We start from the raw sequence: 10,942 nt of genomic DNA, 5'->3' as shown, positions 1-10,942 counted from the left end.
ATACATATAAATCTTTCTTTAATCACTGTTTACTTTTCCATTCTTATTTAAGACTGAGCTCAAAACGCACTCTGTGCTGGAACCCTGACGAGCCTTCGCTCTGCTCTGCAGTCTTTTGCTCCACTTCACGGCTTCCTATCTGTATGAGGCTGGCATTTGCTGCTATAATAGAATACACAACACTCAACACTTTATAGAAGAGTTTTCGTGGGGGTACGGGGAGAGATTTCGTAGTAGTTGAGAGTTTCTATTCCAAGCACCCACATTGGCCCCTGTAACTCACAGCTCTAGGGAGATGCAGAGCTTCCAGGGCCCCGACACTTACGTGCGTGTGCACATCGCCGCACGCAGAAACACACACATAATTAAAAAGGTGATTATTATTACTATTATTATTATTCGTTATTGACCTCACAGTTCTGGTCATTCAAAAGCAGGTTCCGGGAACTGTTCAGTTAAGGTCACATCACAATATGGCAAACGGCATTAGTGTAGGAACTCACACAGGAAGAAGTGATCACGTGGTAAGACAGGGAGCCAGTCAGGTTCAGGGGACAGGCTTGCTTTTCTTTCCTCTTCTTTCTTATGACGACCCGCTATATTTGGAACCAATCAGGGTCCCAAAACAACCATATTAACGCTTAAAGCTGGCACCTAAGACCAATCAATGTCTACTGGGCCCCACCACTGAAAGCTTTTTTTTTTTTTTTTCATCTCAGCCCTGCCATCCTGGGACTAACTTTCCTGGTACATCATCTTATGGCTAGGGGTGAGGTAGAAGGAGGTGAACACAAAACCATACACATATGTCAAAGCTGTAGCCATACCAGCCCTGTCTGTGGCTGCTTAGATTTGTGCTTTATGTGTGTCACACCCCTGAAACAAGCATCTCCTCCTGGAGAGTAATTATCCAGATCTGGACTCACTGTGGGCTTCAGAGATGTGCTGAGCAGAAAGGTACACAGCCCTTTGCTTTCAAAGTGCACCCAGTGGACTGGATTCTACTGTCTGCTTGTTTCCTTTCCACAACTGTACTGTCTGAGCAGAAGAACGCCATGGTGATCCTCAGAGATGATGGCGTGGGTGTTTTGCCTGCCCGCATGTCTGAGTACCATTTATATGCCTGTGGAGTTTACATACGATTCATAAAAGTACCCTGAAGTAAATTCCTGAAACCACCTGCAAAAGCATCCCGTATTTTACATTGATAAAAATGAAACTTATAATCAAGTATTCCTTTTGAATAGAAAAAAAAAATCTTCCACTAAACATGGCGATCATCAGGTTAGCAGATTGGATGGTATGAGGAGCAAACAGGAACGTTCTAGGAAGAGAGATAGAAATGACTTATTCAAAGCGAATATGGTTGACATTTTGAAGTATCCTCCTTTGGGTTTTATGCACGGTGCCACTGAGGTGTTTCATACTGCGTTCGTATAAAATTTTAATTTTCTCTTACCTTCAACGCGTGCCACAGTTAAGTTAACAATAAACAAAAATATCCACAGAGGAAAAAAAAGCATTTATGTGGTCAGATGTGACTGCTGGGAGAGATAAGAGAGCAAGTGCAAAGAGTCCTCCGGTTTCTCAGTCAGGAAGAAATGGCCATTAGGGTGTCTCATGGAAGCATGCCAGCATCGCTGTATGCACTGTGAAGCACAAGGCCATAAGTCAGCCAGCTCCACATCACTGAAAAGTCAAGAAAAGACGTGAAGACAAATAAAATGAAGCTAACTAGACGATATCCTGACTAATGATGGGTCCATTAAGTTGGTGACCCTGATATGACTGGGCACACAGCGTGACTTTAATTAGGCTCACCCCATGTGACTCCATCAGCAGTGCCCATTGTATAGCCCTGTGTTGCTTGGTCCAAACAGTTCCTTCTCTCTTCTATTGTATGGTGGCTTGAACATGGCTGGCTGTGTTTTCTTTCTCATCTCTGGTGATCTGAACTTGAAGTGTGACCACCAGATCAGAGTAGCAACTGTTCTCTTCTTTCTGTTCTTTCAGTCAGCAGACTGTCTTCCCAGCCCAGAACAGGATCATGCAGGTAAGAAGGAGGCCTGTTTGTTAAGAAGAGGGTCGCCTCACAGCCATGGAGGCAGGTACCCATAACCCCAGAACTCTGGAGGCAGAGGCAGGAAGATAAGAACTTGGAGATGAGCCTCGGCTACACAGCAAATTCAAGGACAGTCTGGGTTGCTCTAGACCTAATTCTAAAAACAAACATAGAGAGTAGAGCTTAAAGCCAGGATCTATAGTTTGAAGTTCAGTGGTTAAGAGCACCAACCGCTCTTCCAGAGGTCCTGAGTTCAATTCCCAGCAACCACATGGTGGCTCACAACCATCTGTAACTGGATTGGATGCCCTCTTCTGGTGTGTCCGAAGATAGCAACACTGTACTTATACACAAAAAAGTAAAAACAGACAACAACAACAACAACAACAAGAAGCATGATAGACTGTTCTGTTATGAAGTTCCACACATGTCCATAAAACTTAAAAAGTTTTAGGAACTATTACAAAAGAAGTTATTCGTGGACAAAATGAAACTTAAAAATGTTAGAAATCAAAATAGAAAACACATCCCAGAACCATTACAAATCTGGAACCAATGACTTTTATCATGGCACAATCTCAAAAACAATCATCATTTTTTCCACCCCCAAATCGGAGGAAAATAGAATATGCATGAAATTTGTGTGCACCCCCCGCCCCCTGCCACCATAAGGTGTTTTGAGGATGTGCTGTAAGAGTCATCAGTTATGTTCAAATTATTAACCTGTGAAGAAGGAAGTCAGAGGGGAAGTTGGACAGAAATGAATATTCTCTCTTAAGAATTTATAACATAGAAGTAAAAACACTGACCGGAAATCAGCATGTTTCTCAGCAAATCCCTGGAATTATGGATTAAGAGGCAGCGAGGGAACAGTTGCAAATCCCTCCAGAGGGCCAGCAAGTTAAGAAATCTTTGTGCTCCTTTGATGTTGAGGAGGTGATTTGGAAATTTACTGCATGGTTTTTGAAACCATAGGTGGATTCTGTAATTCCCGCTGCTCATAAAATAAAGTCCAGACTCCTCCCTCTAGCTCTGCCCACCTCTTACCCCATTCCACATCCTCCCAACTCTTTCTCCCAACTCTCAGAAGATGTCAGGCCTCCAACTCTTGGTGCATGGGTCTCAACTTGTTCCTCTGCTCAGGTACCTCATCCACAACGGGTACATGACGTCACAGCTTAAGTCCTGGCTTTCTCCCCTGTTTTACATGTTAAAATCTAACTTCCACTACCCAGAATGTGAACTTATATTTACTTATTTACGTGTTTGTTTGTTTAGAGATGTAGCCCTGGCTAGCCCAGAACTCACTATGTAGACCAGGCTAGCCTCCACTTCCAAAGATCTGCCTGCTGGAATTCCGGCATGCATCATCCCATTAGGCCTTTAGGTGGGTGCTGAGTACCTGAACTCTCACAGGAAATTTCTCACAGGAAATACTTTACCAGCTGAGCCCTGTCTCCATGCTTTGCTGAGTTTAGGGTTACACACACATCTGAAATTTCTCTCCTTAACCCCTAAAGGCATCACAGCAGTCCGTTCAGATGAACATCAAGATAAAGCTATGGGCCTGTTTCTCACTTCCCTTTAAAAGTAGAAGCTTGGGAAATGATGGCAAAAAAACCCAACTCAAGACAGAAGTTTCAAGCCTTCCCTTTGGACAAGAACACTCATCACACACAAGGCGTGGGGGGGTGAGGGATGGGACACACACACACACACACACACAGAGAGAGAGAGAGAGAGAGAGAGAGAGAGAGAGAGAGAGAGAGAGAGAGAGACACAGAGACAGAGACAGACAGAGACAGACAGAGACAGACAGGGACAGAGACAGAGAGAGACAGAGAGAGACAGAGACAGAGATGGGGAAAGGGAGAGCTATCCTAGAAATTTTAGAGTTATGTTTCCCTTTTATTCACCAGAATATTTATTATTAAGCATTGGGCAATTTATTACCCAATGTAAACTCATGATTTTCATGATTTTGTAATAAACTAAGCTTTGTTTCTGTTTGTAGTGAAATAGAAGCAAGGAGCAAACATGCTCAAAAATGTCTTCAACATGTGTGTGTTTCCAGTTTCACAGAACTCCCTCCAAGGCTAGCCCATCACCGAAGTTCTGTTGCCTTTGCTAGAGTCTGACCTTTAACCTTGTTGTCTTTTGCTCACTTTGTACTTCACCAGATGGATCTCTGCAGTGATCTCTCTGCACGGACTTAGCCTTAGAGTGAACATGCGCTTCGGCAAGTGTGGAACCCTCACTGTGCGGCCTCTTCCGTCCTCTGGCCTGATTGTTAGAACCATGGAGGAGTGCCCCAGTGGCCAGCACAGAATGGTTCCCATCACTCTGTGGGCAGAACTGGAATGTTAGCTGGCAGTCTGGCGAGGGTCTCTGGTTTCATCTCAAGTGTACTTAGACTTGAGTTCACAAGCTGTACAGTGTACCTTCTTAGAACTGTGATGTGCAATTCTAAGGGTTGTGATAATAGCTCAAGGCCATGTCCCTGCCATTCCGGGGATGCTATATTGGAAATCAACATGGCAATTGACTAGACTGTAAAAAAAATGTCCCAGATGACAGTGGTTTTGATTCCTTTGGTACATTGCTATATAGCGTTTTCTGGACACCTGGCAAACATTTGCTAATTGAGTGATGATTTTATTATAAGTATCTTATTTATCGGTAAGATAAATTAGATGTCCATTTTAAAAGGGGGCTCACTCTAAGTGTGTCTTCAGTTTTTCCTATTTGCCAAGATGTACTCATAGAGAGATCTACCCACAGCCTCTTTAAATAACCATTGTCCTAACTGTCCTGAAGAGATCACCGTCAACATACCCAGGGAGATTCTTTAGGATGCCCATTCCGCAGATAAAAAGAAAAATGAAATCCCTGAGAATATATTCTAATTTTACTATAAAGCAAATGGTACTCTTCTCACAGACTACCAAAAAGATTGTATTTTTCTATATTGATTAATTTTCCACGGAAATGTGTATGTGTGCGTGAGAATGTGTGTGTACGTTTCATCAAAGAGCCAAGAACTATTCTGTGACTATGTGTACCAGTACCATGTGGATGTTTTGAGTCATACTTGTATCTCTGATCTACAATGACATTTCATCAAGGGCACAAGAACACAGTGATATTCATCCTAGGTTTTATGAGCTCAAGAGCCTGGAAAATTGCACAGTACCTACGTCTAGGGCAGCCCCAGGGGCTCAAACAAGTTGTGTGTGTGTGTGTGTGTGTGTGCTACAATGTTTCCGAGATTCCTGGCTCCCGATGGAATGACAAATAGGAGTTTGTAGGGAAAGATGTAGTGAGTTTACTTTTAGAGTGTAATGCCAGAACTTGTGAGGCCAAGGGAGGAGGATTTTGACTTGATGGCTGCCTGGGCGTGAGACCCTGTCTGTGTTCTCCTAGTGTGAGTATTGACCTGAATTGGAAATACATAGGAATCTGAGCAACATCTAGGAAGTAATATGTGTCAGTAACTGAGAGTTTATTTTGAAATCGTCACCAAATATGGATGCTTCTCAGCTTGTAAGGTGCCTGACCCCCATAAACTCATTACCAGTGGAAGCACTGTATCCTAAAACACTATTGATATACCTAACTTAGAGAAAGTTACAGTGTAGCAACTGGGCCATTGCAGGGTGGGGGCTGTTTCACCTGGTAACCTTGTGGTTGATTGGCAGATGAGAATGTCTGCCATTGCCCAATATGGCAATAAAGTATTATACTGCCTAGTGCTAGCCCAGAATTTGCAGTATGCTTTCTCCTGAGTCCTTGTTGCTTTTGTACTACCGCATAATTGGAAAATCGTAAGTAAACCATTGTTAAGTTCAGGACCATCTGTAGTGATATCTCAGGCTCTGGGCGTGGATGAGAGCGTCCAAAGAGAAAAAAACATATAAAATGAGAAAATAAGAGGGTTGAAGATAGAATGCTTGGAAACACCATAATTTAGGAGGCTGGCAGCAAAGGAAGAGCCAGCCAAGAAGTGGAACAGGACAGAAAGATATCACAGAAGCCCAGTGGGGGATGGGAAGTGCAATCTGCACTGGGAAGCAATGAGCAGATGAGGGTGGGAAACAGCAGACTCAACGGTTATTAATTGGAAGCACATACAAATATTGATAGATCTGTTTCTGAGGATAAAATTGTGGGACTCCACCTCCGTGTGTGTGTGTGTGTGTGTGTACATTTAAGTACATGGTGGGGGCCAGATTCCAGTCTTTGCTTACATTAAAAAAAATACTAACAATTGAGCTACATCTTCAACCTTGTTTCTTTTTAAATGAGGTTTCCCTATGTAGCCAAGGCTTGCCTTGAACTCAGGGTCAGCCTTCCTCAGCCTCCCAAAGGCTGGGATTGCAGATGTGTGCCACCCTACTAAGCAACTTGGAGTTTCTTTCGACTTCTCTGTATTTCCTGACTTCCATGCAATGTTACATTTGTGTTAAAATGCCATAAAAGGGGTCTGGAGTGACGGAGTGTAAGTTAGGAAGACATACAACTCTTGCAGAGGACCCAGGGTCAGGTTCCAGGACCCAAATGGAAACTCAACCACCATCCATGGCCCAGTTCCAGATCTGCCGCCCTCTTCTGTCCTCAGTGGGCTCCAGACACACAGAAAGTGCACATACCTACAGGTGGAACACTCACATACACAAAACAAAAATTAACCAACCTTTTAAGATGTTATTGGAGTATCAAACAAATGCTCTGAGAAAGTCTAGACTATTCTGTATGAACTCAGAGAAAGGAGCAAGGAATTGTATATTCGAAAATATTTGATCCTCTATGTGCCGGGCTAATGTCCCAGGCTAATGACAAATAAAGAATGTGAGAACAACTCTTATGTTCTGTCGGCTTAAAGGGCGGGGGTGGGGGATATAGGAACTTGTGCTGGTAGCACGTGAGGCTAGATGGTAGTCTACCACCACGTTAAACTGATTTCACATGTCTTATAACCAATATGGTCTTTATTCTGCAAGCTTCAGATGGGTTTTCTGAGGGGCAGAGAGGATAAGAGTTGGGCTTTAAGTGAAGTAAACTTCTTCTTAATTTGGGTAACCATTTGGTGTGGAGGAACCCAAGGACAGGGACCAGGCATGGTTCTTGGGAACTGCAATGATCGGTCTCACTGGGGGTGTTGTATAGACCCCCGTAACTAGGCCATGACTGACTGTAGCTGGATGTGTACTGATAGGACTGGATGGATGGATAGATGGTGTAGGAAGGAAGTTATCAAGAGAAGCTGAAAAAAAAGTCCAAGAAAACTTTTTGTTGCTGATTAAAGACCACACATAAGTAGGCCATTGCTGTTTCTGAAAGAGTGCAATTGGGCTGCACTTAAAGCAGGCAGGTCTAGTCCCTGATGGAGAATCTAGTGAAGGCACAAATGAGAGGCCAATCATCAGGGATGCATGGAGACAGGATGCTTCTGGTACCTGGTAACGGGGTTTCCAGGATTAGCCCCTGTGCATGGATTCAGGGCATTAGGATGCCAGGTAGAGATTTGTGGGCATGGTCTTCTTTGGCTTCCCTGAGTTTTCACCTCTAAGGAAGCTCCTGTCATAGATACCAGGAAGGAGACATCAGTTGGCCTCACCGGACCTCATTGTTTCTTTCGTTCTTTGGGCCTGCACATAAAGGATGCTGAACAGAGATAAGAAGTTCAGAAAGAAGGCATGTTGATGGGGACTGGAGGAGCTATATATGTAGGCCTTTCCTCTCCCTGTTCTAGGGAAGAGAAGACAATGGTTTTGGCACAGATTAAAACAAACAGAGATAGCACAGGCCTATAATTCCAGGACTCAAGAGTTAAGGCAGGAACATTGTTCTAGGACAGCTTGGAAAACAGTTCTGGCTAGTCTGGACTTCCTAACACGACCCTGTCTAAAAGCAGACAAACAAGCCAACGAACGAGCAGAAAAAAAAAAAAAAAGCACAACAGCAACAGCAAAGAAAACAATAACAACAAAAAAGGGGCTGCAGAGATGGGGCTAGGGCACTTGCCGTGAAAGCATGGGGAGTCGAGTTCAAATCCGAAATACACTTGAAAAGCCAGGTCTGGCTATGTGCCCACCTCATTCCAGTGCTGTGGCTGGCAGAGACTGCTGGAGCAGCTGGCTGCCAGCCTCGTTCTAGGTTCAGTGAGAAACCCTGTCTCAAATCAATAACGTGGGGAACAACTGGGGAGGACACTCTGGCCTCTGTGAATACATGACTTGTACACAATCACACATAGACCACACTCACCCGCACACACAAAAAGCCAGAAAAAAATGGCCTATGGTTATTAGGCTTTTAACTCAGGTTCCTGGTAGGCAAAGACACAACTACCACGCAGTTTGTATATTCTTGTGGTTACTGATATATGAAATATAAATTCGAGGACGGTGCAGGGTTACTATGGGAGCGATGAAGGACACTGTGTGCACGAGGGATCTATTTTGAGACCACAAGACAGGGTCCTTAATCTCACTGCTATCCTTCCCACAAGTGCATGGATACTCTCCTTTTCCCTATCTGTGGAATCCAGTAATTCCGTGGCAAAGAGGTAGAATTACTTTTCAGATGTCTACACACAGATAGTGACAGTCTCCTAGGGTGGGACTTTCTCTGGCGGCTAGAGAAGGCAGGTGGAGGGGCTGCGGAAACTGTAAGCCAGACAATAAGCAGGTGTAACTAAATGTAACGGGAATACTTTTAAAGTTAAGTGACCAAAAGAGCAGGAGGTTCCAACTTGGTTGGCCTATTAGAGCCAATAGGCATAGATGGCTGCACCTGTCATAGGTACTAGGCCCTCTTCTTGCATTCTGTATTGTCTCCACGGAACAGCACAGAGGACAGCGTCGCAGGATGTCCAATCAATAAGGACGCTTAATTTGAACTCGGCTGGGAGTTAATATGAAGCATTAAGCCTTCCCTCCAGGACCAGTCCCAATGAAGACATTTAAAGTTCCAGTAACTCACACTCTTGCCCATCTCATCTTGCAGGAACAGAACGTGTATGGCGCAGGCATGGAGTAACTTTGGAGAGTGACTCACTAGGGGAAGGCCTTCCTCACCATCCTAGCATCCACACAGAATGCCAGGCTGGCCCTTCAATTTCCCCTTACCCCCTGCTCCCCAGTAGGAGATCCAATAAAGTAGGGGCGCAAGTAATGCCGTCTTTTCAGCTGACTTCGTTCCTTACATTCCTTTGCAGCGGGCGACTTTCCAAGATGAGTTTGTATATGCAGCCTGAGCACAGAGGTTCTGAACACTTAACCCACAGGTCGGGAAGGGTCCTCAGGCTTCCCAGGCTCGCGCTCTCTCTCTCTCTCTCTCTGGTCGATCTCCACCTTCAGGTAGGATGCAGAGTCAGGTATCTCCTTCCTTCCCTAAAGCCACCAGCTGGTGGCCAGCTCGCAAGCCAGCGCCTGGCCCGCCACTTCTGGAGCCCACACTCCCAGCGTGGCCGCGGTGAAAAGCGCGCGCCCCCTCGGCGCGAGCCACACACTCACGCGCTGCCGCTTGTTGCTCCCCGCAGCCACCACGACGTGGGGAAGTGAAAATGAAATTGACTTTTCCGTGAAATGATGAAAGCCGCGCCGGCCGCCAATGAACAGCGGCGGCGAACTTCCGCACCTCCGGGCTGGCGGCTGGAGCCCTCCCTCTGCCTCCACCTCCGGGTTGCACAAGCTTGAAACAAACACTGGGGAGGAAGGGCGGGGAGGGAGGAGGGCGGAGGGGGAGCGAGGGAGGGAGCGGGGCCGGGAGAGGGCGGGGGTGGGGGGGATTTCCAGCCTCGGCTCCTCGCAGTTTCCTCTCCTTGTTTTGCTTTCGATCTGGACTGTTCTCAGGCAAGCCGGGGACTAACTTTTAGTTTTGCTCCTGCGATTATTCAACTGACGGGCTTTCATTTCCATTTTACACACCCTGACAACACTCACACCTTGCGGGATTGTATTGGTAGCGTGAAAAAAAAAAAGCACACTGAGAGGTAACATTTTTTTTTCTCCAAATAATAGTTGTGGCTGTGCGTGTGTTTTCTCTCGAGGGGCATGTTGATGGGGACAGGAGGAGCTCTGTATGTATGCGCGTCCTGATGCTTTGACACGATGTTTTGCAGACGGAAAATGCCGGGGTTCATAAATATTAATACCGATTTTTGGAGGAAGAGTCGGCGCAGTTATGGATCATCTGATTTTAGGGGAAGCAGGGGTCTGCTGCTGTTGCCGCCGGTACTGGGGCTGCTGAGGCTGTAAGGAGGAGGAGGAGGAGGAGGAGGTAGAGAGGGAGGAGGAGGAGGAGGTTTGTGGAGGTTTAATTTCACTTTTGGATTTGCAGATGCGAAGAGGTGGCTCCATGGACACAGATCTGCTCAGTGTGGTTCTGCGCTCCAGGTGTCGTGCGTTGTGGGTACAGGTCCGCTGGAGTCCGGCCTCATTGAAAATAAAATTGTGTGTGTGTGTGTGTGTGTGTGTGTGTGGTGTGGTATGGTATGTATGTGTATGTGTGTTTACAGACACTGTCGCCACCAGGTCCGAGGAAGGGAACCGGGTTCTTCTCGGTGCCCAGCGGCCCTTCTTTCCCAGTGGTCTCTGGTGTAAATACACTGGCACCCGCGGTCCCTAGATGCCCGTGCCCGGGCAGTGACCACTGTAAACTTGAAGGCTGCCATAAGGCGGTCCCAAGATGCGCTAGCCTGCGGGGCTTGGGGTCGGGTGACCGGCGTCGGGTGCCAGCGGCCACTCGGGCCGAGCGGGCTCCGCGCGCGGCTGGGCGCGGGCCTGGCCGGCGCGCCCGGCTTCCTGGGGACTGGGCCGCCGCCACTCGCCAGGAACGTCGCGTCCTCCTCCCCGCCGGCCAGCGCCTGGCCTGGCC

At 46.4% G+C, this 10,942-nt stretch overlaps 1 protein-coding gene across 3 annotated transcripts in view; it reads left to right on the top strand.

Moving 5' to 3' along the window:
• The first annotated feature begins 9,858 nt into the window (after positions 1-9,858).
• The window catches only part of Irf2 (interferon regulatory factor 2), a 107,192-nt gene continuing 106,108 nt past the window's right edge, over positions 9,859-10,942 (top strand). Inside the window, exons 1-2 of one of the 3 annotated variants that reach the window (XM_028757714.1) lie at positions 9,859-10,058; positions 10,188-10,299. In XM_028757714.1, the coding sequence (XP_028613547.1) occupies positions 10,195-10,299 (105 nt within the window). In that variant the 5' untranslated portion in view covers positions 9,859-10,058; positions 10,188-10,194. Of the gene's footprint in view, positions 10,059-10,187; positions 10,300-10,465; positions 10,484-10,942 lie in introns of those variants that run through there. The other 2 variants (XM_028757716.1, XM_028757715.1) reach the window with 2 other exon arrangements.

Source organism: Grammomys surdaster, unplaced genomic scaffold (assembly GCF_004785775.1).
Source record: "Grammomys surdaster isolate TR1022 unplaced genomic scaffold, NIH_TR_1.0 126178, whole genome shotgun sequence".
NCBI lineage: Eukaryota > Metazoa > Chordata > Mammalia > Rodentia > Muridae > Grammomys > Grammomys surdaster.
This window is presented reverse-complemented; position numbering and strand designations above follow the sequence as displayed.